General features: G+C 36.3%; 1 protein-coding gene across 1 annotated transcript in view; it reads right to left on the reverse strand.

Annotated features, from left to right (window-relative positions):
- Nucleotides 1-27,377, reverse strand: part of LOC128657546 (neuroblast differentiation-associated protein AHNAK-like) — a 71,454-nt gene that overhangs the window by 25,135 nt on the left and 18,942 nt on the right. Inside the window, exon 2 of the mRNA XM_053711920.1 lies at nucleotides 2,849-2,903. Within this exon, the coding sequence (XP_053567895.1) occupies nucleotides 2,849-2,851 (3 nt within the window). The 5' untranslated portion in view covers nucleotides 2,852-2,903. The remainder of the gene's footprint in view (nucleotides 1-2,848; nucleotides 2,904-27,377) is intronic.

Below are 27,377 nucleotides of genomic sequence, written 5' to 3' on the forward strand. Positions count from 1 at the left end.
ACTTCCCACTCTTGAGTTACTTTTCCTTTTTGGAGTTGAAATTACTTCACCTAATTGTACCAAGTATGGTGTATTAGGATTTCCATTTGTTAGATATTTGATTTTGTATATTGAAACATATGAGGTGTGCTATGTTTTTATCTTATTTTTATCTTATTTGTTTTTAATCTTGTTTCATTGCACTTGTCACATGTCAATGACTTGGTAATGTCTGAGACTGGTATGCTTTCTATACATGCTCAATTTTTCGATAGTTACTTTCTGTTGTCAATATATGGCGGTTTGGGATCTATGACTTTGGATGCCTGGAAATGATTGGCATTTTATTCTACATGACACGTTTGGATAGTTTACGATTAATATGTGTATACTCTGGCCAATAAGGTTAGACTTAAAATATTGGTGCTCAGTTTTTATCTTTTATTTTTATTTTTATGGGTGGCATGGTCTGTTGCACATTTTGAGATGAAGCCCCCTGATGGGGGTAGGTTAAAATGTGTCGACCCTATAGAGGGTATTCTATTTGGGCAGATATTTTGGATATTTAGGTGGCTAATAGGGCCTCTTATACCACATGATGGAGTGGAATTATTATTTTTGTCACTTTATTTGCTTTATTTGTTTTGTTTTATTTTTCTTATTTACATTATGGTTCTTGATGTATGACAGAGGATTGACTGAAGTATGCCACATGTTGTTCCTGTTTGGTTCTTTTGCAAATTAGAATTTTTGATATTGGTATGGGTAGTTGTTTCTTTCTACTTTTGGTGTGGATTTAAATAACAGATGGTTATTCAGGTTTGGATACCCAATTGGTAAAGATCCTATACTCTATTTGATAGGTCTGCAGGACCTGTACACATGCATGTTATAAGTACATTACGTATACAGTTCTTTTTTCCCGAGATTAACTTAGCCATCCGCTTTGAGAGTGGCTCATAGTGACACATCATGTACTGAACAGCCACCAGTGGAGGTGACATTGGCTACCGTGGTGATCGCGGAGGTTGGGAAGGATGATGTCGGTTGTGGAGGTCAGCTTTGTCATCTGGATGTGGTGTTAGTAATGTCTTGTTGGCACCCTTACGCTGCCAGATTCAGGGTTTGTGCTCTATATTCGGGTTACCATAGCAACCGTAACATTAGGTATTGGTGAGCGCAGCGTGTGAATTATGCCTTTTGATATCATTTGTGAGGTAAAAGCACTCGGAGCGCTGACATTTAGATGTGGGTAGGGACATTGATCATGGCCTGTCACGTAACAGAGGTACCCGTTTACTGTGGGTACTATGACAACCATCGGAGCAGCGGTTCCGGCATCGCTCGTGACAGTGAGTTGACTAGGTCTCTTGCAGCCAATCAGCTCAGGTGTTTACATGTTGCATTCTCGCAGTTGGCTTGCGGTGTTTTGAAGGGCGTGTGTTTGTGAGACGTGTCGGCTGAGCCTATCACTCAGCAGGGGTGTGTGATTTCCGCCTATCAGATGTTGTTTTCCTTTCTATTAGTGTTAATGATCCACGGATAATATTGAGCATGTATAAGATCGGATACGGTTTATGACAATTTAACATCACATACACTTGGAGTTAATTTTATATCTACACAGGCATGTATTTATGTACACTTTTCACTAATGTTATTGTATATTTGAGTCTTTAACACTAGGACTAATGCCGGTTTTGCACACGGCTCACTTATCTTTACACATGGCACATTTTGATTGGTAGGACACTATGGGGAGTGGTTCAGGGGCCTTTAAAAGTTTGCTTTTTTCACTTGTTGTTTGTCAGAGGAAGGGACGCTGTTGGTCCCGAAACGTCACAATAAAGGATATTATATTTGATATTGCTGTCCAAGTCCAGTGAGTGCTTTCATTTCCTCATTTTCTATATATATATATATATATACCTATATAAAATTATATATATATATATATGTATAGATATATATTTTACACCAAAAAAACATCAGGTACTGCATATATAGAAATATTAATGTGTGAATAAATAAAACATACTCTGCTTTGTGAAGAACATTGCAATGTGGAATATTCATATTTCATGTTGGGTTAACACACCTCAGATAGGGTATATAATTTTAAACAACGTTCTAATTTACTTTTATCTTGCTTTGTTCTCTTGTTATTATTTATACTTGCTTTGTTCTCTTGTTATTCTTAGTTGAAAGCTAAACCTAGGTAGGCTCATATGCTAATTTCTAAGCCTTTGAAGGCCACCTCTTATCTGAATGCATTTGACAGTGTTTCACAGCTAGAGGGTGTTAGTTCATGTGTTTCATATTTAGACAACATTGTGCTCATGCAGGTGGAGTTATTTAAGAGTCAGCACTAATTGCCTAAAACGCAAGTCTGTCAAAAGATCTGAGATAAGGAGGCAGTCAGCAGAAGCTTAGATACAAGGTAATTACAGAGGTAAAAAGTGTATTTCCATAACAGTGTTGGAATTGTAAATCAAGGGATAATCTATCTTTTTAAACAATAACATTTTTGACGTTTACTATCCCTTTGAATTGTCTGTAATAACTTAGGCCAAGTAGGACTGTGCCTAAGAATGCAGGTTTCATGGGCAGCAAATTTTAAGGGGAGGTTCTTAAACATACTAATACATACTTTCTTTACACTGTGAGCGCTGTTTTGCAGTGGGAGGGTCACCCCTGATTTGAAAGATGGGCCCCTGTAGTTATAGCCCTGAATGCATGGTTGTCTCGTTAGGTTGCATGACCCTAACATGTATTACCTAAAATATTTTAGGGAAGCAGCGTTTCCAGTGCCTAGGGCCCCTCTATGAGATTGGAAAATACAATAGCATCTTATTTATACATTACTCACCATTTTGTTTTAACGTTCAGTATCTCATGCTACAACTGGGTAATATTTGGCATATCTGTGAAGACAAAAATGTAGTTTCTGTTTATAAAAATAATATATTGCATCAGATTAGACATTAAACACTAAATAAATCATTGCTTGAATTATATAGTCAGAGCAAATATCAGCCTGATAATGAGTTGTACATGTATTTTTAATGATATTAGTTGTTTAAATATTGAAAAAAAATAAGGGTAAAGTTAATGTCCATAAATCAGTGGGCGCCGCCATATTGTAACCTAGGTAACTTTTTTTGCTATAATTATAAATAGCTTACTAGAGTGTGCAACAAATGATTGTGTAGCATATAGCTGTGTCTGCACGTTCATGTTTAACATGAATTGGAAAGCCCACAATATTCAGAATTAAATTACAGGAAAGGAGAACAAAATAAATAATGAAAGTATATGCAAAGTTGTTTTACAACATGTAATTAAACACTTTATATTAATATCTTGAGGTGTTTAATGTCCTGTTTTTATTTCCTATTTTTGCAAAGAATCATGAAACTATATATGTATTAATATAAAATAGGAATCTTATCTGACACTCTCAGAACAGATACAGAGTATGCAATTTATAAAAAGATAGTAAACCAGCCTTGCACATATAAATTTGTTCACAACTCAGTGGGCTATTTTGAATAAAACTTAAATTGGCTGCAGCTTAGTCCAATAGACACTGAAGGACCCATTTTCCCTCTGCATGAATGTCACTCTTGCTTCAAGGACACCCTCCCTTGTGGGCTAACTCTATAATTGGAGTAGGTAGGACCTAGACAGCATTTGACAGTGGTGGCACATTGAGAGAACATATGCTGGCTATTAATCTGTATGTAAAACAAAACAAAAAAACGTATATATCAGCTGGATATCAGCATGCCCGTGTGTGAAATTCTACCCTGGAAACATTTCTGCCCTTACTTATTAGTGCATTTTCTTCTTGCACTGTTATATCCCTTTAACTATGTGTTTAATCCCTTTGCAGGGTTTAAACATACTATTTTATTCAAGTAACAGTGCAAAAGTAAAATGCTCTAAGCCTCTAACACATTAGAGCATGTTTTTTTTCACCTTTAGTTCCCGTTAAATGAACTCATGTGGCAGTTTACAACACTATTAACAGTCTAGTCAAAATGTAACTTTCATGATTCAGATAGGTCATGCAATTTTAAGCAACTTTATCATCAAATGTCATTGTTCTCTTGGTATTCTTAGTTGAAATTTAAACCTAGGTAGGCTCATATGCTAATTTGTAAGCCCTTGAAGGCCGCCTCTTATCTCAGTGCATTTCACAGTTTTTCACAGCTAGAGGATGTTTGTTCATGTGTACAATATAGATAACACTGTGCTCACGCCCGTGGACTTACTTATGAGAGGTCACTGACTGGCTAAAATGCAAGTCTGCCAAAAGTACTGAAATAAGGGGGCAGTCTGCAGAGGCTTAGGTACAAGGTAATCACAGAGGTAAAACGTATATTAATATAGCCGTATTGGTTATGTACAACTGGGAAATGGGTAATAAAGGGATTATCTATGTTTTTAAACAATAACAATTCTAGAGTAGGCTGTCCCTTTAAGTCATATGAACTTCTGACAGTGCTTACACACAACTTACTTTGAAATGGTGAGAGCTTTAGGAAAAGGTATAATTGCCCTTAGCATGGCTTGCCTCTGTCTAACAAGTACGACTGGAATTATTTTGACAAATGTTTCCTTTTAATCACTGTTTAGGTGGGTGCTGTGTGTCTCTTCACTTAAATCAACCCCTCCCTGTCTATAATAGGACACACAGATGAGTTATAGGGAGTTGCTAAGCACTTTTTGTCACCTGTGAAGGCCTGAGTCACCATTTTATATAACCTCATTGTATTACTGGTACCGTCACAATTTAAAGCAACAAACGTATTTATTTCTCTTTGTGATTTGTTTATCTTTTTCTGATGCTGCCTGCAAATTAATAGGTAAAAACTTGGACTTGCCAACCTGTGTAGAAGCACTTATAGCTGCAATCTGAGCAGTATATGAGCTTGCAGGAAAAGACTATCCCCCCCCAAAAAAAAAACAAAAAAAAAAAAACATTCTTTTGCACTATACTGAAGTCAAACAACCCCATATGTATATATTTTCTGCGGCTAGTCAGACGCCAGATGTGAATTTATGCACTAACCCAAATAGTCATCATGTTACAAGTAGCTGAGTGAGGGTTTCTGCAGCATACCTAAGTATGCAGTATGTATAGCAGCCTCTCTAGGAAAGTGGAAAAGGCACCGTTTGTAGAGGTAAATAATACATTGTTTAGCTATTATACATAATTCAACATTTTACAGGTATTGTGCATGAACTCTAAAAACTGTAAACTCTAAAAATGTATATTATACATATAAAAGAGCACAATTTAAATATGGTAAAATATTTGATTGAAAAAAGATTATGTTAAAGCTGCATATTTTTATTCTGAAGCTAAATTAGCTTATAAGCAGATTTTACATGGCTTAATTAAAAAACAGTAAAATACTTCACAATCATAAAAACAAAAAAATGTGTTTTGTTTAGTTTTTTATGTTTTTTTTGTTTTTTTTTATTTAAGAAGAGGAGTATAAACTTTACAAAAAACACCACATATTACCAGAAGGTTAGTACAGTAAAAAATCACACTGAGCGACACTGTCACACATTATTTAAACAATTTATTATCAGTACATGGTTTTATCATAAATAACTAAAAAAAATATTTAATTCCCCCATGCCCTATGAAAATAAATGACTTTCCATTTTCAATTTAAAGGGACAGTCAACACAAAATGTAATCTCTTTATTACCCATTCCACAGTTTTGCATAACTAACATGGTTATATTAAAGGGATACTAACCCAAAAAATGTTCTTCCATGATTCAGATAAAGCATGCAATTTTAAGCAACTTTCTAATTTACTCCTATTATCAATTTTTCTTTGTTCTCATGTTATCTTGATTTGAAAAAGCAGTAATGAAAGGTTAGGAGCCGGCCCATTTTTAGTTCAGCACCTTGGTAGAGCTTGCTAATTGGTTTGCTACATTTAGCCACATATCAGCAAGTGCTACCCTGGTGCTGAACAAAAAATGGGCTGGCTCTAAAGCTTACAGTATTGCTTTTTCAAATCAAGATAGCATGAGAACAAAGAAAAATTGATAACAGGAGTAAATTAGAAAGTTACTTAAAATCGCACGCTCTATCTGAAACATGAAAGAAAAAAAAAATTGGGTTTAGTATCCCTTTAATATACTTTTAATCTCTGTGATTACTTTGTATCTAAGCCTCTTTTGACAGCCCCTGATAACATGACTTTTTATTTATTATCTAGTCACTTGCATTTTAGCTGTATTGTGCAGAACCCACGGGCGTGAGTACAATGTTATCTATATGGCCCACATGAACTAGCAGTCTCCTGTTGGGAAAAGCAAATAAAAAAGCATGTGATTAAGAGGCTGTCTGTAGTGGCTTAGAAACAGGCAGAAATGTAGAACTTTAAATGTTATAAAGTATATTAATATAACAGTGTTGGTTGTGTAAAGCTAGATCAACGCTTCTGAAAAGTTCTATAATAAACTTCCAGAAATATTTTTTTGATGTGACAATGCAAATTGTTTTGTATATTTTTACCGGAATGGTCTAATTTGAACATTGAGCATAATATTAATATTACAATACTTTTTTTGCCCTACACTATACAATTACATACTTAGATCTCACTTTTTCAGACTTTGATATGAGTCGAAATTAACCACATAATTAGTCTCATAAATGTGCCAAAACATTTCTGTATATGGAATTTGCTATTCAATGGGCGTAACAACTGAAATAACACCTGAGTATAAGAACTGCAATGAAAACTGTGGTTTTATGAATACAAAAGTAACACTAAATTCTGGAATACTTACATTCAACACAGTTCTTGCATGGACTTGTTTAATAAGAATATTTATTGTGCCAGTTTAAAACATAGCTGTTTTAAACTGGTACAATATTATTTTATTCAAAAACAATATTGTAGAACCATAAATGTGGCATTTTGTAATGTTGCACCAACTATTATATTAACTAGCAATTTTAGACCACAATCAATATGGTGGATGGCGTATATAGTTTTGCCACCCAGACCTGCATAGCTGGTATTTCTATGATTTAGATTAATGAAGATATAAAAATAAAGGTCCTGTTGTGGAAAAACGTCTTGTAATTGTGTTGATCATTTCAAGTAAGTCATGAAGTGTTGTTTATGCCTTATACTGTATCATTATTTAATTTAATGTATGCTAATTAGCATGCCAATATTTTTTCCCAAGAAGGGTAGCACCCTTAATCACATTTACTTATTCAGGTTCATCCCTTTAAGTATCTCAATACATAAACTTAGTTTCACCAGCTTCCTCACACCCATCTGAAGTTCTTTATCTGATTTCTAATCCTCTAATCCTCATAACTTCTCAATAATTATTAGCCTTGTAAGGGCTAGATTACAAGTAGCTTGCAAAAGCTATTGCGGGCCACAACATCAATATCGCGACCACAGTAACTTGCACGCACGTTACAAGTTGAAAGTGTAAGAGTTAAAAATATGTGCACCCAACACAACATAGATACATTAATATAAAGTGTTACACTCTGATATAAAATATTAATTTATAAGAGTGAAAAACTATATGGCATATGATAAGGTGTTTAAATGGAAAAGGGCAATATTGTATGTGTATATATATATAGATATATACAGTGTACATATATATAGAAAACAGACTGACCGCACTAACTGGATTTAGCACGTCACCTATGAAATAAACAACAGTTTATTGTTTTCTAAAACACCTTGTGTGCATGTCGACCACATGTTTCATGCACGGTTAAGGGGTTAATAGAAATATATATTATTTTAATATTAATAAAAATGTTTTTTACAAGGGATATGGTATATGACAAAGTGTTTGATTAAGAAGGGCTTCAATGTATGTATATATACAGTATATACAGGGAGTGCAGAATTATTAGGCAAATGAGTATTTTGACCACATCATCCTCTTTATGCATGTTGTCTTACTCCAAGCTGTATAGGCTCGAAAGCCTACTACCAATTAAGCATATTAGGTGATGTGCATCTCTGTAATGAGAAGGGGTGTGGTCTAATGACATCAACACCCTATATCAGGTGTGCATAATTATTAGGCAACTTCCTTTCCTTTGTCAAAATGGTTCAAAAGAAGGACTTGACAGGCTCAGAAAAGTCAAAAATAGTGAGATATCTTGCAGAGGGATGCAGCACTCTTAAAATTGCAAAGCTTCTGAAGCGTGATCATCGAACAATCAAGCGTTTCATTCAAAATAGTCAACAGGGTCGCAAGAAGCGTGTGGAAAAACCAAGGCGCAAAATAACTGCCCATGAACTGAGAAAAGTCAAGCGTGCAGCTGCCAAGATGCCACTTGCCACCAGTTTGGCCATATTTCAGAGCTGCAACATCACTGGAGTGCCCAAAAGCACAAGGTGTGCAATACTCAGAGACATGGCCAAGGTAAGAAAGGCTGAAAGACGACCACCACTGAACAAGACACACAAGCTGAAACGTCAAGACTGGGCCAAGAAATATCTCAAGACTGATTTTTCTAAGGTTTTATGGACTGATGAAATGAGAGTGAGTCTTGATGGGCCAGATGGATGGGCCCGTGGCTGGATTGGTAAAGGGCAGAGAGCTCCAGTCCGACTCAGACGCCAGCAAGGTGGAGGTGGAGTACTGGTTTGGGCTGGTATCATCAAAGATGAGCTTGTGGGGCCTTTTCGGGTTGAGGATGGAGTCAAGCTCAACTCCCAGTCCTACTGCCAGTTTCTGGAAGACACCTTCTTCAAGCAGTGGTACAGGAAGAAGTCTGCATCCTTCAAGAAAAACATGATTTTCATGCAGGACAATGCTCCATCACACGCGTCCAAGTACTCCACAGCGTGGCTGGCAAGAAAGGGTATAAAAGAAGAAAATCTAATGACATGGCCTCCTTGTTCACCTGATCTGAACCCCATTGAGAACCTGTGGTCCATCATCAAATGTGAGATTTACAAGGAGGGAAAACAGTACACCTCTCTGAACAGTGTCTGGGAGGCTGTGGTTGCTGCTGCACGCAATGTTGATGGTGAACAGATCAAAACACTGACAGAATCCATGGATGGCAGGCTTTTGAGTGTCCTTGCAAAGAAAGGTGGCTATATTGGTCACTGATTTGTTTTTGTTTTGTTTTTGAATGTCAGAAATGTATATTTGTGAATGTTGAGATGTTATATTGGTTTCACTGGTAAAAATAAATAATTGAAATGGGTATATATTTGTTTTTTGTTAAGTTGCCTAATAATTATGCACAGTAATAGTCACCTGCACACACAAATATCCCCCTAAAATAGCTATAACTAAAAACAAACTAAAAACTACTTCCAAAACTATTCAGCTTTGATATTAATGAGTTTTTTGGGTTCATTGAGAACATGGTTGTTGTTCAATAATAAAATTAATCCTCAAAAATACAACTTGCCTAATAATTCTGCACTCCCTGTATATGTATATATATATATATATATATATATATATATATATATATATATATATATATATATATATATATGTATGTATAAAACATGTGTTGCAGGTGCACTCACAGACAATTGTCTAATATACCAGGGTGCTAAAGTAACAACAATAGCAATATAAAAAAAAATCTGCACTCACTGGATTTGAAGTAAAACCTGTTGGTCTGATGAAGGGGTAAAGGAAAGGCCCCGCAACGTCACTTTGGAATAAAATAATTATTTTCACTTCAAATCCATTGAGTGCAGATTTTTTTATATTTCTATCAATATGTCTAAATTTGTTTGTGTATATATGTGTATTTATGTGTTTATATGTGAAAATATGTATGTGCACACATACATACATATATGCACATATATAAACATGTATATATATATATAGTCCATATATACAAAGTGTAACAGCACCACAGCGCAGTCTTGCTTCTTTAAAGGTGAAAAATTCTTTTATTAAGGTACAACAACCATAAAAAGGCGACGTTTCGGACCTACATGGTCCTTATTCATGTAGGTCCGAAACGTCGCCTTTTTATGGTTGTTGTACCTTAATAAAATAATTTTTCACCTTTAAAGAAGCAAGACTGCGCTGTGGTGCTGTTACACTTTGTATATATGGACTGTATCTTTTGGAGTGTGGCTGATACTCCACAGTGACGGGCACACAGGCTGGAAGCCACTATTGAAATTTATGGTGCTGGGCTCTTACTATCTATCTTTTATATATATATATATATATATATATATATATATATATATATATATATATATATAAATCTGTATATATTTATAGCTATATCTATATATATATTCATATAGATATATAGTTATAGATATATATTTAACAAAAAATAATTTTACATATATACATATATTTATTTTAAAATTAAAACAGCATTTTCTTCTTTGTAAAGAACATTGGAATGTAAAATATGTATAACAATCTTCGGGTTTAGCAGATCTAACGTGTCAGGTTGGCCCGCAAGTGATAAGTGTTAAGGGATTTTTCCTCAGAGTGCTCCATTGAAGTCTACAGGGAAAAGAACTTAGCGCAGTTGCGATATCTGAAGTCCTGAAGTTAGTGTGCAATGGGTTTCACTCTTGCACAACTTTAAACTTGTAAAACACACGCAAACTCATCCGCATTCAGGACCGTCTTTAACACAGGGCAAAAGGGGCAGTTGCCCTGGGCCCAGTCTTTGTTGAGGGGCCCAAGAGTCCTAAAAAAAAAAAAAAAAAAATTTTTTTTTTTTTAGTTCATGCCAGACTGCTGATGTCATGTGACATGGGACACACACACAGTCAGTCCTAATATTGTCACAGTCAAAAGTTCTCTGCTTATATTTATTTGTGAGAAACTGTGCCAGACCGTGTCAATGTCATGTAACATTCCAAGCTAGTGCCATGTGCTGTTTTAGATGTGCACTGTGCAGCACTGGATGCTAAGCCCTAAATAGGCATCCAGTCTATCCAACTGCATCATAAAAGGTCCTGCTGGCGTTACCAATGTTACCAGGTAACTGCTCTGGTGGTGGGGATTGTTTCTGGGTAGGGCTCACTATAGGCACATGCAGCAGAAAGCTGGAGTGGCAGGCATGTGAGGATTTGAGCATCTGTGCAGCTGCACACACCTCTCTCTTCAGTCTTGAGGCTGTGTGACTCGTCTGTATCCATGCAGCCTTGGGCAGACAGCATCCAGTCTGCTGGTCCCCTTAGCCCTGCTCTTTCTGCTGTGGCTCTAAGATCAACTAACTGAAGTTTGTTAGGAAAACAGTGCTTTGTAGAAAGGTGTCAGTGGGAAGAATAAGTGAGTGTACACATGCCCCTCCCCCATGCAGCATTGTCTAGTGCAGGATTAGAGGGAACTTGTTCCTAGCAAAGTAGTGACATGTGCTGCTGTGGCTGATGTATAGTGTCATGCTGATACTTCACACATTAAGGTAAGGTTTATTTTTATAGTTTTTATTTCTCTCTGTTTCAGATTTTACAGCTTCCCATAGTAGTTCTACTGTTCCAATCAGTAAACTTATATCTGTCTGCACCTCTATGCTTCCGCCTTAGTCTTTACCTTGCTTTGCTCCTGTTGGCTGCCCTAAATCTCTTTAACCAGCTAACCTCACACCAGAATCACATTCAAAAACATATTAAATTAATCCAGAGTGGAGGAATTTATATATTTATTTACTTATTAGTACTGCTTAGGTCCAGTTTCACATATTGCCAATTTGTTTTTTAATGATTAGCCCAGCAGTGGATGATCCACTGCTGGGCTAATAATTAAAAAAAATATATAAAATAAATTGATTTAGTTGTTTTTTGGGATGTTGGGGTGGAGAGCGAAATTGCATGGGGGGGGGGGGCAAGAAAATGTTTGCCCAGGGTCCAGTCAGTATTAAAGACGGCCCTGTCCGCATTAAAAGTTTACTTTGAGTGGTGTTTGAGGGGTATACTCAAAAACTCTCTTCCATGCATATAAAAGAGCAACATTTACATGTGTAAAAAAAAAATTTTGCTTAAAAATATATTGACGGGACATAAAAATGCAAAAAGAAAATGTGTAAAAACATTATTGCACTATACTTGCATTTAGCAGCAACATAAATTAAACACATAGTTGAAGTAAGCTCCAGAGCAGCAATTGACTGCTGGGAGCTAGAAGAACAAATCTGGTGAGAAAATGACATAGGACAAATGTGCATGCCCACCAATCCTTAGCTAGCTCCCAGTTGTGCATTGCTGCTTCTGAGCCTACCTAAGTATGTTTTTCAACAAAAGATACCAAGAGAGAGAGTTAACTAGATAACATATGACAATTTGAAAGTTTCTTAAAAGTTCAAGCTTTATATGAACCAAAAGTAGAATTTTGATTTTCATCTCCTTTTAAGTAAAATTGGTTTACATTTAAAGGGACATGAAACCCAAAACTTTTTTTCATGTTGAAGACAGAGCATACAATTCTAATTCTAATCAACTTTACTTCTATTATCAGATTTGCTTTATTCTCTTGTTATTATTTCCTGAAGAAGCAACAATCCACTGCTTAGAGTTAGCAGAACACAAGTATGGTTTAAATAAAGTGCTTCTATGTCATTTATTATCAATGCTATTTGTAAAATTCCGGAAAATCATATGAGATTGTCAACTGCAAATGTAATAAATGTATATTATCGGTTGAGCAAAACAAACAAACTGAAAACACAGTCAATAGTGAATCATTTAAAGGGATATGAAACCCACTTATTTTTTCTTTAATGATTCAAATAGAGCATGCAATTTTAAGCATCTTTCTAATCTACTCCTATTATCAATGTTCTTTGTTCTCTTGGTATCTTTATTTGAAAAGCAGGAATGTAAGCTTAGGAACCGGCACATTTTTGGTTTAGAACCTGGGTAGCACTTGCTGATTGGTGGCTATATGCAGTGGCAAGGTAGTGGCAAGATATGTTCAACACTGCAACAAGATAATATACCACAGGTCACAAATCTAACAGGCAGCAACTCTCTGAGATATTTTCTACAAGCTATCCCTTTTTAAATAGCCTAAAATGAAAAGAGCACCTTTGAGTATCTGTAATTTTGTATGAAAAGGACATCAGAAATCAGGTGCTAGACTCAATCAGATGGGCTACATAACATTAGTCTATAAAATCTAGGAATTTTAGCCCCCTTAATAAATAATAATTATAGATAGTTATTTTCTAGAGAGTATTATTTAATCTCCTTAGACAACCCATTTCATTTTTATGCAGTCATGTGGATTAAATAGTTACCATTTTTCATCAACTAAATGACATTAAAGGGCCATAATACCCAAATGTTTAAACACTTGAAAGTGATGCAGCATAGCTGTAAAAAGCTGACTAGAAAATATCACCTGAACATCTCTATGTAAAAAAGAAAGATATTTTATCTCAAAAGTTTCTCAGTAGCCACATCCCATTGTAAAGGACTTCTAAGCAACAAATCAGTATGTCTGTCCCGGGACAGCGGAAGGAGTGAGCTTTTGTGCACACTTATCTTATTTCCCTATTCAGTGTAAGGAAGTTTACAATGAAATCTCATGAGAGTTAAGTGAAATCTCATGAGAGTTAAGTGAAATCTCATGAGATCACAGTAAAAGAGTTCATGACCTCAGCACCGTTGATGCTGATTGGCTGCTGTTCATGTCTTCATTTATTTATTTTTTACCTGCAGCGGGGCAGCAGCTGAGTATAACTTTTTACACAGAACTTACTCTGCTGAGCTGAGGAGATTGTGAGGTAAAATATCTTCCTTTTTTTACATAGAGATGCTCAGGTGATATTTTCCTGTCAGCTTTTTACAGTTATACTGCATCAGTTTCAAGTGATTTAGCATATGAGTATTATGTCCCTTTAATAAGGTTATGTCAGTTTGGAATAGGGGCCATATGAATCTAGGAATTAAAATGTTGTCAAGAAAGAGAAATGGTCTCAGCACAGAGGTAGATATTGTAGTAAACAGAAATATGAAAAGCTTTTAACTTGAAACTTCTCAGAAGAGTTTCCTTCAAGAAATAAATGAGGTCTATCTTGGACTTATTATCTTACATAAACAAAAGAGAGAGAAAAAGAACAGAAAGAAAAAATGACTTAAATATTAGTTATGCACTGGTATAATATATATAATATAAGCTATAACTCATTTTATAATGGTCATTAAAACATAGGTAAAGGGAGTGTATGGTAAATAGGTCACAGGACTTATTCTATTTTTATAGACAGCTATAAACCTTATTTGGAAATATAAGGCTATTAAACTTTAAGGAACTTTTATGATAAAAAAAATAATGGTCTGACTGATCCATATAAACCACATCCCTTTGTTTCATAACTGGCCCTGGATGGTTGTCTATGTCCTACTAAATAATGTGTCTCACATGAATAATTCTTATGTGCTTGTATAGTACAAACAAAAAGTCAATAATTAGCGTCCAATCAAATTCAAAGTTATGCCACAACAATGGAAATTCTTACTTTTCCGGTTTAAATACATCTCTTAAAGGCACACTAAACCCATTTTTTTTCATGATTCAGATAGAGCATGCAATTTTAAGTAACTTTCTCATTTACTCCTATTATCAATTTTTCTTAGTTCTCTTGCTATCTTTATTTAAAAAGCAGGAATGAAAGCTTAGGAACCTGCCCATTTTAGGTTCAGCACCCTGGATAGCGGTTGCTTATTGATGGATACATTTAAACAATAAGCAAGCGTAACTCAGGTTCTGAACCAAAAATGGGCCAGTTCCTAAGCTTTTTAAATAAAAATAGCAAGAGACCAATGAAACATTTATAAATTGATAATAGGAGTAAATTAGAAAGTTGTTTAAAATTGCATGCTCTATCTGTATCATTAAAGAAAACATTTGGGTTTAGTATCCCTTTAAGTCCATTAAGCAAAGGGCAGAAGTGAAGACTACAAGCAATATGGGTGCAGAGTATAGCTAGGTATCCCTGGGAAATAAAAACCCTAAATATAATCTGACTACTAGCAAGAAAAAAAACAATTGTATAAAGTACACAAGATATACATTACAGGTGAAACTCGAAAAGCAAGATAGTTCAAGCCGTGATTTGTCATAATTGTGATGAGTATGGCTTACAGCTCATGAAAACCCCAAATCCACAATCTCAGAAAATTAGAATATTGTGAAAAGGTGAAATTTTCTAGGCTCAAAGTGTCCCACTCTAATCAGCTAATTAAACCATAACACCTGCAAAGGGTTCCTGAGCCTTTAAATGGTCTCTCAGTCTGGTTCAGTAAGAATCACAATCATGGGAAAGACTGCTGACCTGACAGTTGTGCAGAAAACCATCATTGACATCCTCCATAAGGAGGGAAAGCCTTTCATTAATAGAAAGTTATGTGGAAGGGAAAAGTGTAGACAAAAAAGGTGCACAAGCAGCAGGGATGACCGCAGCCTGGAGAGGATTGTCAGGAAAAGGCCATTCAAAAGTGTTGGGGACTTTCACAAGGAGTGGACTGAGGCTGCAATCAGTGCATCAATAGCCACCACACACAGACGGATCCTGGACATGGGCTTCAAATGTCGTATTCCTCTTGTCAAGCCACTCCTGAACAACAAACAAGGTCAGAAGCGTCTTACCTGGGCTAAAGAAACACAGACCGGGTCTATTGCTCAGTGGTCCAAAGTCCTCTTTTCTGATGAGAGCAAATTTTGCATCTCATTTGGAAACCAAGGACCCGGAGTATGGAGGAAGAATGGAGAGGCACACACTGCAAGATGCTTGAAGTCCAGTGTGAAGTTTCCACAGTCTGTGTTGATTTGGGGAGCCATGTCATCTGCTGGTGTTGGTCCACTGTGCTTCATTAAGTCCAGGGTCAATGCAGCCATCTACCAGGAGATTTTGGAGCACTTCATGCTTCCTTCCGCAGATGAGCTCTATGGGGATGCTGACTTCATTTTCCCGCAGGAATTGGCACCTTCCCACACTGCCAAAAGCACCAAAACCTGGTTCAATGACCGTGGGATTACTGTGCTTGTTTGGCCAGCAAACTCGCCTGACCTGAACCCCATAGAGAATCTATGGGGCATTGTCAAGAGAAAGATGAGAGACATGAGACCGAACAATGCAGAAGAGCTGAAGGCCGCTATTGAAGCGTCCTGGTCTTCCATAACACCTTAGCAGTGCCACAGGCTGATAGCTTCCTTGCCACGCCGCATTGAGGCAGTAATTGCTGCAAAAGGGGCCCAAACCAAATACTGAGTACATACAGTATGCATGCTTATACTTTTCAGAGGTCCGATATTGTTCTATGTACAATCCTTGTTTTATTGATTGCATGTAATATTCTAATTTTCTGAGATTGTGGATTTGGGGTTTTCATGAGCTGTAAGCCATAATCATCACAATTATGACAAATCACGGCTTGAACTATCTTGCTTTTCATGTAATGAGTCCATCTCATATATTAGTTTCACCTTTTAAGTTGCATTAGTGAAATAAATTAACTTTTGCACGGTATTCTAATTTTTTCACCTGTAAGTTACCAAGTGTATTGTTACAGGGCTCATAATTTCCACTAACCCACGCACCCTGGGCATGTGGAAACTGAACTGTAGCAAGTAGAGAGGGCGATAAAAGCTATATACTGTGCAAAATGACCAGCAAATATATATATTAGTAATAATTGTTTAAAAAATATTTAATTTGTTATGGTATAAAAAAAGAAACATTACTGCACAATAAGGTGTTTCACAAAGGCTGAACATATGCAAAGAGGGTGTGGGGTAGTGGGTGTGGTATGAGCAGAGGATTGGTGGGATCAGAAGTGGCAAGTGACTGTTTGGTCTGGCTAGAAGCTTAGGACTTAAACATTTGAGCCCTGATTATAATTATATCCTATATATTGAAATGGACATGAAGCCTAACATTTTTTTTCATGATTTATATAAAGCATGCAATTTTAAATAACTTTCCAATTTATTTCTATAATAACTTTTTTCCTTTTTGTTTCCTTTGTTAAAAAGTATACCTAGGTAGGTTTAGAAGCTGCTGATTTGTGGCTGCACATATATGCCTCTTGTCATTGGCTTTCAGCTAGCTTCCAATTGTGCATTACTGCTCCTTCAACAAAGGATAGCAAGAGATTGAAGCAAATTAGATAGTAGAAGTAAATTGGAAAGTAGTTTAAATGTGTACGATCTATCTGAATCATGAAAGAAAACTCTGGGGTTTCATGTCCCTTTAACTTTTCTTTTAGGAGAGAATGCAGAAAAACTAGCAGAATGATGTAAAAGAGCAAAGAGTGAACAATTTAGAGAGCATCTCTAGAATCAACAGTTTATATGATAAATAGAATAGCACAGCAAGTGTAAACTCATATTTTAGGGCAACAATCCACTCACATATTTGAGTCTCCATGGCAACAAGCTGACCATAAATCTAAAGCAACTTCAATTTAATAGTCTACATTGGTTACATGGCGACAGAACATAATATTAAAATATAACAAAAATTCTTCACAACAGATTGGGTTGTCCACAGTATTATTCCTGGAGAATGAAAGTAAAAAAACAATGTGCCAAATTAGTGGGGTGCTTACATTTATTACTTTTTTGCTCTCACTCTAACTGCAGCCAAAGTAAAAAGTATCACTGCCGCATTAATGTGGATATTACAATTTGAAAGTAAAAAGTTAGTGCGTGAGCAAAAGACTAAGGCATGCTATTTTCCTGGCTTCAGATATCATGACCCACTTGCTTCTTTCCCCATAGACTTCTAGGGGGTGCGCTGAAAATAAAAAACTAAGTTATCTCTCGCTCGCTAACCCAACACCACATTAAACCAATTGCGCTAAACCCAAAGTGAGTAAGGAGTACTTTACATTCCTATGTTCTTCACATATTTATTAATATTAAAATTATATATTATAGTTTATTTTAATGTGTTTTGGATGTTTTGTGCAAGTTTTTTTTAACCTTTTCAGTTTAATTAAGTTCTGAAGTTGCGCTAAATATTCTAGAGCAGTTTCGAAAAATGAGTGCAAGTTAGCGCATTTGAGATATCAATTGAAAGTATAGGCTGCACTTGAGCAAAGTCAGTCGGACTAACCCTTATCTGGATAACGCATTTTACAGTGGACTTGGAATATTAAGTCACATGCTAATGTTAACGCAGTCCAGCGATATCGTGTATCGCATCCAGGGCTATAATTACCACACCACTTCTAATCTGTATCTAACTGGCTTCTAAAAGTTGCATAGTTCAGAGACTTCTTCTTTACCATAGCTGTAATAAGTATATAAAATCCTAGCTAATCCAACAGATACATTTAAAGTATGTCAGTGGGATAATTAAAACATTGTTCTGGCAATAGCAAGCTAACACCACCATTAAACACCAACATTCTAAGTGAGGACAGGGTCCAGAGAGTACTTGACTGGAAGTCATAACAGAAAAGCTTAGGCCCAGATGGCTAAAATAGGTCTGGTGTTAACCTAACATTTTTACTCTATGGGTATACTGCATCTGAGCTAAAGGCGAGCAAAGACGCCTGATCTCCAACTTGTACTTCACCAAAAGTCAAAGATAAGACCAACGCTTGCCCATACATTGTCAGAGTCTCATCTCTGTCAGGTTGTCTGCCAAACTCTATATGAAATGATACTGAAATCATAGAGTATTTTATTAATTGAACATCATCCCTTTCTAGCCCATTCTCATTCTACACAAGTGAACCATCAGGAGAAGGATCCAAGCCAGTGGTAGGTTTATTGTTTCCATCTGTAGATGATCTTCTGCATACAGCAGGAAGATCTTAAAGGGACTGCATGCGTTTTCAAAACTGGGTAAAGAGTAATTATTCAAGGAATCATTTTAGGGGTGATTCTGCACCATTTTCCATTAAATCACAGTCACTTGGGATAAGCATAGTTAAAAGCAATAAACAGTAAACAATAATACACTGAAGGTACAACACTTGATTTACCAAATCATTGAGAAAAGTCAAGTCAGTGAAGGGCCTTCATAAGTTGTCACTGCTCTTGGTGAGATCCAACACAGACCTCTCTGAGGGAGGTTGATGAGAGGACAACACTTCTTTAACTCCATCTTACAAGTTCTGTAATACTGGAGCTTACGAGCAATGCAATACAGGCTTTAATCTGTAAACCAGATAGTGAAGAGATACAACACAGTAATGCTTATGATCAATGTTGCAAGAATAACAAGATATTTAATAGAATACGCACAGCTCATTATGGCCATCGCCTGTCAAGCTTCCCACTACTGACATTTTTGAGTCAGCTTAGCTACAGTCTATCTAGAGCAGTGGTTCTCAACCAAAGTGACCTCAAGGCCCAGTAAATTTAAGCTAGACATGTCCAGGGCCCGGTAGTTTAAAAAAAAAAAAATATATATATATATATATATATATATATATATATATATAGTGAGCAGCAGGGGCAGGCTGATCAGCCAGGCAAATAGGACCTGGGCTGAGGGACCAGCATGTAGGGGGGCCCACAAAGGGCATCTCCACAGATCCTGGTGCATTCCTTAAACTGGAGTTTTCAGTTGCCCTATGAGTAACTAAGCAAAAAAAGTGTGGGTTTAGTGGGGGCCCTGGTGGGGGTCTGTCGCTGTGAGGGCCATGGAGTGTGGGGTCTGGCCCTGGAGGTTGGGTGCCCTTTCTCTGGACCTTAATGTTGGGGTCCTGGCTCTGGAGGTTGAGGGGCCTGTTGGGGGCAGGGCAGGGAGGCTACCATGTTCATTTGCATACAATTGAATACATTTTGGTCAGTGTGAGACAGTTTTCCTGGGGCCTTGTTTGGTATCAGTCTGCCCCTGTTGTGCAGTGGGGTAAGAGTGTGCAGTGGGGGCATGACAGGTCGGGGCCCACCAGCAGGGCTATCACGGCCCGGTACTGGGCCACGGCCCGGCTGTTGAGAAACCAGGATCTAGAGAGCCAAGTGACTCCTCATTTGACAAAGAAGAGTCACCACCTTTAGGTAAGTAGACTAAGGTCTAAATAGAATCAATTTTCATCAAGTAAAAGGGACAGTTTGCAGACTCTCTTACATTAACTCTCAAAACCTGGCATCTAACAGGTTATAAAACTACCATCTCCTGTTTTATGATAGAAATGCCCCGGTAGCATTTTCTGCATTGTAAAAATCTGCCCTGAGGTGTGGGCTTGCCAGCAATGCTTGTGGCTGTAGGAATCATACATGAGATCTTTGTTTGCATATTGTGATATCTGACACTCCTGCACTTTAAATTAGAACAAAAAAATAACACAATAATATTTTGAATTTGATTAAAAGACATCTGTGAGTCACTCCCAGTTTCCAGATTAGATCAAATAATAGAACATGCAATAGTTTGTGCATGCTATGTGCACTTTTCTATCAGTGGGGGTGGACAATAGTCACATGACCTTCTTACTTTGAATTTTTGGTTCAACTGTTGAAAGCCTTTTTTGTTGTTGTTGTTCTATACCCATACTGAGCAGAAATGATCAAGATTATCAGTGCTGACTTTTGACTATTTTTTAAATAGTATTCAGGATTTTTCCTAATTCTGCATTGTAGTTCTTTCTGTTTCAGAAGCAGCTTTACAAGCACCATCATATGTAAATAGAATACATGACATCATAATGTGCAACTGAATGAGAAAGGAATATAATGGTGTTGCTTATTTTGCAATCACATTTTTGATGTGTTACTATATTGAAATGAGTATTTGCCTTGACATTTAAAGGCAAAGAAATATATATAGTCATTATAAAATTGACTTTACAACTGTCCACCCAGTTGAAGACTCTGCCATTTCATTCCTTTGTGTGTACATGCTGGGGAAAGAAAAGATACGCCTCAGCTCTAGGTTATTTCTGTTTTTGGTAACACAACAATAGCAAATATTACATTTATAGAAGTCACCAGTAAACAAGAATGTGAAACTCCTGCATTCCTCTGTAGCCTTAACATGTATAATACTGTACAAAACAAATCTGTCTATATCATGAGAAATATTATCTTCACATGTGTATTCATAAGACTCTTAAACATGTGATTTTGCCAGCTGTTTAAAGGGAATTTCTAGTGTACAGATAAAATCCTATATTTGTTTTTCAGGGCTTAATTGAAATTGAGGACTTTATTTAAACTATTAAATGTCCCTTTAAATTATCATAATGAATAACTTGGCAGCCACCTCTTGTTTCTTATAGCCTTAAAGGGATATGAAACTCAAAAATGTTCTTTTGTGATTTAGACAGAGCCCTTTTAAAAATAGTTTCCAATGTACTTCTATTATCAATATTGCTCTGTTCCTATGTTATTCTTTGTTGAAGAGATACCATTAATTACCTAGGTAGGTGTTTAGAGCACTACATAGCAGGAAATAGTGCTGTCATCTAGTGCTCTTGCGAATGGATAACATTCTTGCAAAACTGCTGCCATATGGTGCTCTAGGAATGTGCACACTTACGAGCTTACGTCCCTGCTTTTCAAGAAAAGATACCAAGAGAATGAAGAAAATTTGATAATAGAAGTAAATTGGAAAGTTTTTTTAAAAATGACATGCTCTATCTGAATCAAGAAAGACATTTTTGGGGTTTCATGTCATTTTAAGCATAAGAAAACCTTAAGAAACATGGAAGTTAAAATTAAACTTTCATGATTCACATAGAGCATACAATTTGAAAAGAAAAAAAAATATTGACTTCTTTTCTCAGTTAACTCTTTTTCTTGGTATCCTTTGTTGAAAAATAGCTCCTTTCCATAAGAGAATACGTTGGAGATAGGTGTGAAGGTATCTTGAGCACTATATGTCTGCAGTGTTTTAGCTATGTTTGTAACAAGTGGGCCAAATCCCTCCTTTCCGATGTTTATGTTTGATATTTGAAAAAACTCAATTGGTCAAATTTTTCTTTTAACCAAATTATCGTAAATTTTCAAACACAGGTGAAGTTGATAATTCACATGGCATTAGTTCTTAATTTCCCCACAATAGAACCGTTAATGGAAAATAATGGCTGTTGATCACAGAGAACAAATTGGGTAAACATTAAATGAATTGCTGAGAACCTCATAATAGTCAGAAAAACTATTCATGAAGCTTTGATGTCTCTATAATTAATCTTAGATTGTTTGTAACAATAAGGCTAATAATTTTAGCGTGTGGAACTAGCAGTTACTTTTAATTCACCTTTATTTTTTTTATTATTATTATTATTATTATTATTATTATTATTATTATCAGTTAATTATAGAGCGCCATCCTGTACACAGACAAAAGAAAATAGTTTTGGATAAATCATTTGTCACAAAATAATATTTCTTTCATTTGGTCCAATATTTGTTGGGGAAGTCATTCAGAATTAATTTTCCTAACAAAAATTAAATTTCCTGTAAAATGGCAGAAAACATGACACATACAGTATATGGTGATCATACACGTCCTCCATCATTTTTGGGAACAAATAACTGACAGCCAGATAACGAGTTTTGCGTTATGTCTGCTCGCTAATTACTTGTACGTTATTTTTACCTCACCCAAATACAAGCGCTGCTTTCATGTGCTTGTGCACGATTTCCCCATAGACATCAATTGGGAGAGCTGGCAAAAAAAAAAGCCTAACACCTGCGATCGCGGAAAACAAAAGCTCCGTAACGCAGCCCCATTGATGTCTATGAGTAAAGAAAAAATTACCTTTAAACCTAACACCCTAACATAAAAACCATTTCTAAACACCCCTAATCTGCTTCCCCTAACAACATAACATAAACTTTGTGAAGCCTTTCCCACCTGCAAATAAGAGTTATGTAAGGGCTTTAACTCCACAAATGAATTAAGTAGTTTTTTTCTTGCATGAATTTGGTTGGTTTGCTTTTTGTTAAAAGGACGTTCGTTTATTTTCAGAAAATTGCAAAAGACATGGAAAAAATATGTCTTTTTTTTTTACATTTGTCCAAAAATGTATGCAGATGTCTGCTTTGTAATCATTTTAGGACTAGTAAAAATGAAAAAAACGTAAAAGAAAAAAAATGTATATATTTTAAACAATTGTTTATAGGGTTCCCTTTAGGAAGCTGCAGGCTCACATGATCGAGCCTGCAGCCAATAGTAAAGAAGCAACGGTCATCAGACGAACAAGCGCGGACGGGACCCCTTAGTCAGAAGTCAGAAAACATGTATTCAGTTTAATTTCCAGAGCAAACAACAAGATCACTAATGATAGATAAAATGCATTATCACAAAACTGTTTGAAAGTTGTATAACAATTGTATACACAATTAAGTAAAATAAGCTGGAAGCCCAGGATTTTGAAGGTTATGTTATGGTTCACAATCATAATATTAGAGCAAGTGATGTGTCTCCTAGTTGCAGGTAACTCTCATGAATCCACCCATATCTCCAAATAGCATCACGCATCATACCATGTGCTCATCATCATAAATGACAGTGGATAAAATATATATTGGATTGTGAAATATGGCGGCTAATAACTAGTCAGGAATTATCAAAGGAATGCAGGTGCCAACTTGTCTGTGTATTATTAGCAAATAAAACTGAATTTGATTTAAAAAAAAAATGCATATAAAAGAAAGGTTTTAAAAACAATTAAAACTAATTTTTGTAAGCAAAACATAAAAACAGATTTTGATAACAGATAACTACCAACCATATTCCAAACAAGTCTGCTCAAACGTATGCTTATCCCAGGCATTCTTTAAGTCCACCACAGTGTTTGTCATTACCACCAATAATGGAAGTTTATTCCATGAATCAACCACCCTTTCTGTGATGAAGTGCTTCTGCTAATTACTCATAGAACATAGAATCAAAAGTTATAATTGTTTTGTAGTCCAGGGACATACACCTTGAAATGCCCGATGGAATTCATATTCCTGGTCTCCTTTAATGTGGTCAATTAAAGGCAATGTTCTAAGGTAAGGTTTGGTAACTAACTGTAGTCTTCATTCCCTCTTGGGGTTTCTAAGTTAGAGTATTTAAAATCTTGGGAGCCATGGCAAATAGAATTTAGCTCCTGGCTCCTAACCTTTCGAGTTTTTCTGTATATATCAATATCCAATTATTCTTAAAGTGATGGTAAATCCTAGCGTTTACCAGTGCTATAAATAAAGGGGTCACACATGAAGTATAAAAAACTTTATGATGAAAGTTATTTTATTTTCCTGCAGTTTATGTCGAGCTGAGGTTTTTGCCTTCCACGGCAAAACGTTATTTCTTTCCTAAGATATGGCGAGTCCACGGCTTGAGTAATTACTGTTGGGAATATCACTCCTGGCCAGCAGGAGGAGGCAAAGAGCACCACAGTTAAACTGCTAAGCATCACTTTCTTACCCACAACCCCCAGTTATTCTCTTTGCCTTCGGTGCATGTAGGAGGTGAAGTTTAGGTGTCTGAAGAAAAATTTTGATTTCATCTACAAGCAAGTTTTGGGGTATAGCCATATTCCACGTCATTCCTTACTGTCGGGTAGTGGTGGCTTTAAAGCAGCTAGTAACTTGTAAAGAGGTACTTACTGCGTTTTCCTAACAATTGCTGCCCTAGTTTAGAAAGCCAGAGTTGGCTACTCTGTTCTTTCTTTTTCAAAGGTCTCTGTAAGGAACTGTGTCCTCTCATACCTTGTAACTGTCTACATGCCGGACAGCGGAGCAGGTAAGTGCTTTTTCTTCCAGTTGGGGAGACCATGCACGTAACAAATTAAAAGACACTGCCGTTATTTTTAAATGAGGTGACATTTCCTTGTCTTAGCCAATAGCCGTGCTTGCCCTTCTGCATTATGACCGATGACTTTCATAGTTCATATAGAGTACACATTAAAAAATAATTTTCTATTTTTACTTTTATTATCAAATATATCTTTCCCTTGGGATTATTCTTGAAATCTTTCAACTTTCCATGAGACCATATTTAGGTACAGGTGTGTGCATGTATCTTGAGCACTATATGGCAGTATTTTGTAATAGTTTAACCATATTATACATATTGTGCTCAAGATATGGACTTGGCTGTCAAGAGTTGCATGGTCATGGGGTCCAAACTACGAATTGATCACAACTCCAACTGTCAATTTCCCTTGATCATCCACTGGTTGTCCAGTATTTCCGTGAAGGACAGCTGGCAACCCTACAACAAAAATATACTATATTGCCTAGGGCCGACTAGTGTCTTCTTCTGGTTGTGTGTGTGTTTTGGGGACAAATAAAGAAGATAAAAAATTAAGGGATAGATTACGAGTGGAGCACTATTTACTGTAAAAACAGCGCTGGACAGAGGTTTTTTGCGCACTTCAGGTTATGCTCGTATTACAAGTTGACTTATTTAGAATATTTTACAGTATGTTTAATAACTTTTAATCATTTTTATTTATTTTGTACAAATATTTTATATGTAATATTTCAATAACGTGCCTTGATTACTAATCCTAATCTAAATCACGAAACGCAATGCGCAAAACACATATTTTACATTCCTATGTTCTTCACATAGAAAATAAAGTACTTTTTATTATTAAATATATTTCTATATATATCTTATACTGTTCATGTTAAATAAATATCTATACCTATATTTCTATAGGAATAGATGTATAGGTATAGTTTAACAACATTGTTGGGATTTTTTTAAAGGGACAGTCAACACCAGAATTTTTGTTGTTTAAAAAGATAGATAATCCCTTTATTACCCATTCCCCAGTTTTGCATAACCAACACAGTTATATAAATACACATTTTACCTCTGTGATTACCTTGTATCTAAGTCTCTGCAAACTGCCCCCTTATTTCAGTTCTTTTGACAGACATGCATTTTAGCCCATCAGTGCTGGCTCCAGGGTAACTTCACGTGCATGAGCTCAATGTTATATATATAAAATTATGAATTAATGCCATCTAGTGGTCAAAATGCATTCAGATTAGAGGCAGTCTTCAATGTCTAAGAAATTAGCATATGAACCTCCTAGAATTAGCTTTCAACTAAGAATACAAAGAGAACAAAGCAAAATTGATGATAAAAGTAAATTGGAAAGTTGATTAAAATTACATTCCCTATTTAAATCATGAAAGATTTTTTGGACTTGACTGTCCCTTGACTGTCCCTTTAAGTGCACAAGAAAAATACAAAAGTTAAAAAAAAATGTGCTTTTTGGAATATTGACATTTACCAAGAATTTTAACAAAACCACAGCTATAAACTGGAAATTTTTTAGTTGAAGCCATCAAAATGGAGGATGCCTGACAGATATAACTTTGGAAAATATTTTGTTGTACTTATCCAGCTGGTAGTTCAGTTCATGGATTTAATATTGTGATGCTTCCATTGGGATGTGACATATCGGCTATTGGGGTTGAGAGGCTTCAAGATTAATGGGACAGTTTACTCAAACAATTTCTCAAGTGTATTAAATTGTTTTCAAGTATTTCCTTTACCCTTATAATGGCATTTGAAATAGTTGATTTAGCCTGTGGTATCCGCACCTATTCTGAAAGTTTCTGGCCTTAGGTCCAAGCTGTAGATAAACTGTGTAAACACAGCCATCAGAAGAAATGTTACTCCCAGTGGGGTATAGAAGAGATAAGGTAATAAAATGTTAATTTTCCATTGCTCTCTCCAAGGGGTCGATCCGATATAAATCGTCGCCCGCAAAAGCCGGCGACGCCAATATTTGCGCGGATTTGGTATCACATATACGGCGTAACCTAGAAGTTACGCGCGTATATTTCTGCCGTCGCCCGCAGTTTTTTGGGCCATAGGCAGGTATACCAAACCCGCGCAGTTTGGTATCCAATATGCAGCGTAAGGACTTACGTGGCGAAAATGGAGAAAACTTACTCCATTTTCACCTCGCCACAAAAAGCAGCCGTAAGAAGCCTTACGCTGACTATTGGAGCCCCGTAACTCCCTAAACTAACTAGAAAATAAACCTAACACCTAACGCATGCGCAATGTCTATCTCCCTGTCAACCGCGATCTGCTAAAATAAACCTAACACCTAACGCATGCGCAATGTCTATCTCCCTGTCAACCGCGATCCCCCCCCCCCCGAAATCCCTAATAAAGTTATTACCCCCTAAACCGCCGCTCCCGGACCCCGCCGCCATCTACATAAACTAACCCCCTACTGTGAGCCTCTAAAACCGCCGCCATCTACCTTATCTATCCCCTAATCTGACCCCTTACACCGCCGCCACCTATATAAAAATTATTAACCCCTAATGTAAGCCCCTTACACCGCCGCCATCTCTATTAAAATGATTAACCCCTAATTTAATCTACCTACCCCGCCGCCAGCTATATTATCTATATTAACCCTAAGTATATTATAGTTAATATAGGTATTACATTATATATATTAACTATATTAACCCTAATTATATTA

The sequence above is a fragment of the Bombina bombina genome, chromosome 4 (assembly GCF_027579735.1).
Source record: "Bombina bombina isolate aBomBom1 chromosome 4, aBomBom1.pri, whole genome shotgun sequence".
Classification (NCBI taxonomy): Eukaryota; Metazoa; Chordata; class Amphibia; order Anura; family Bombinatoridae; genus Bombina; species Bombina bombina.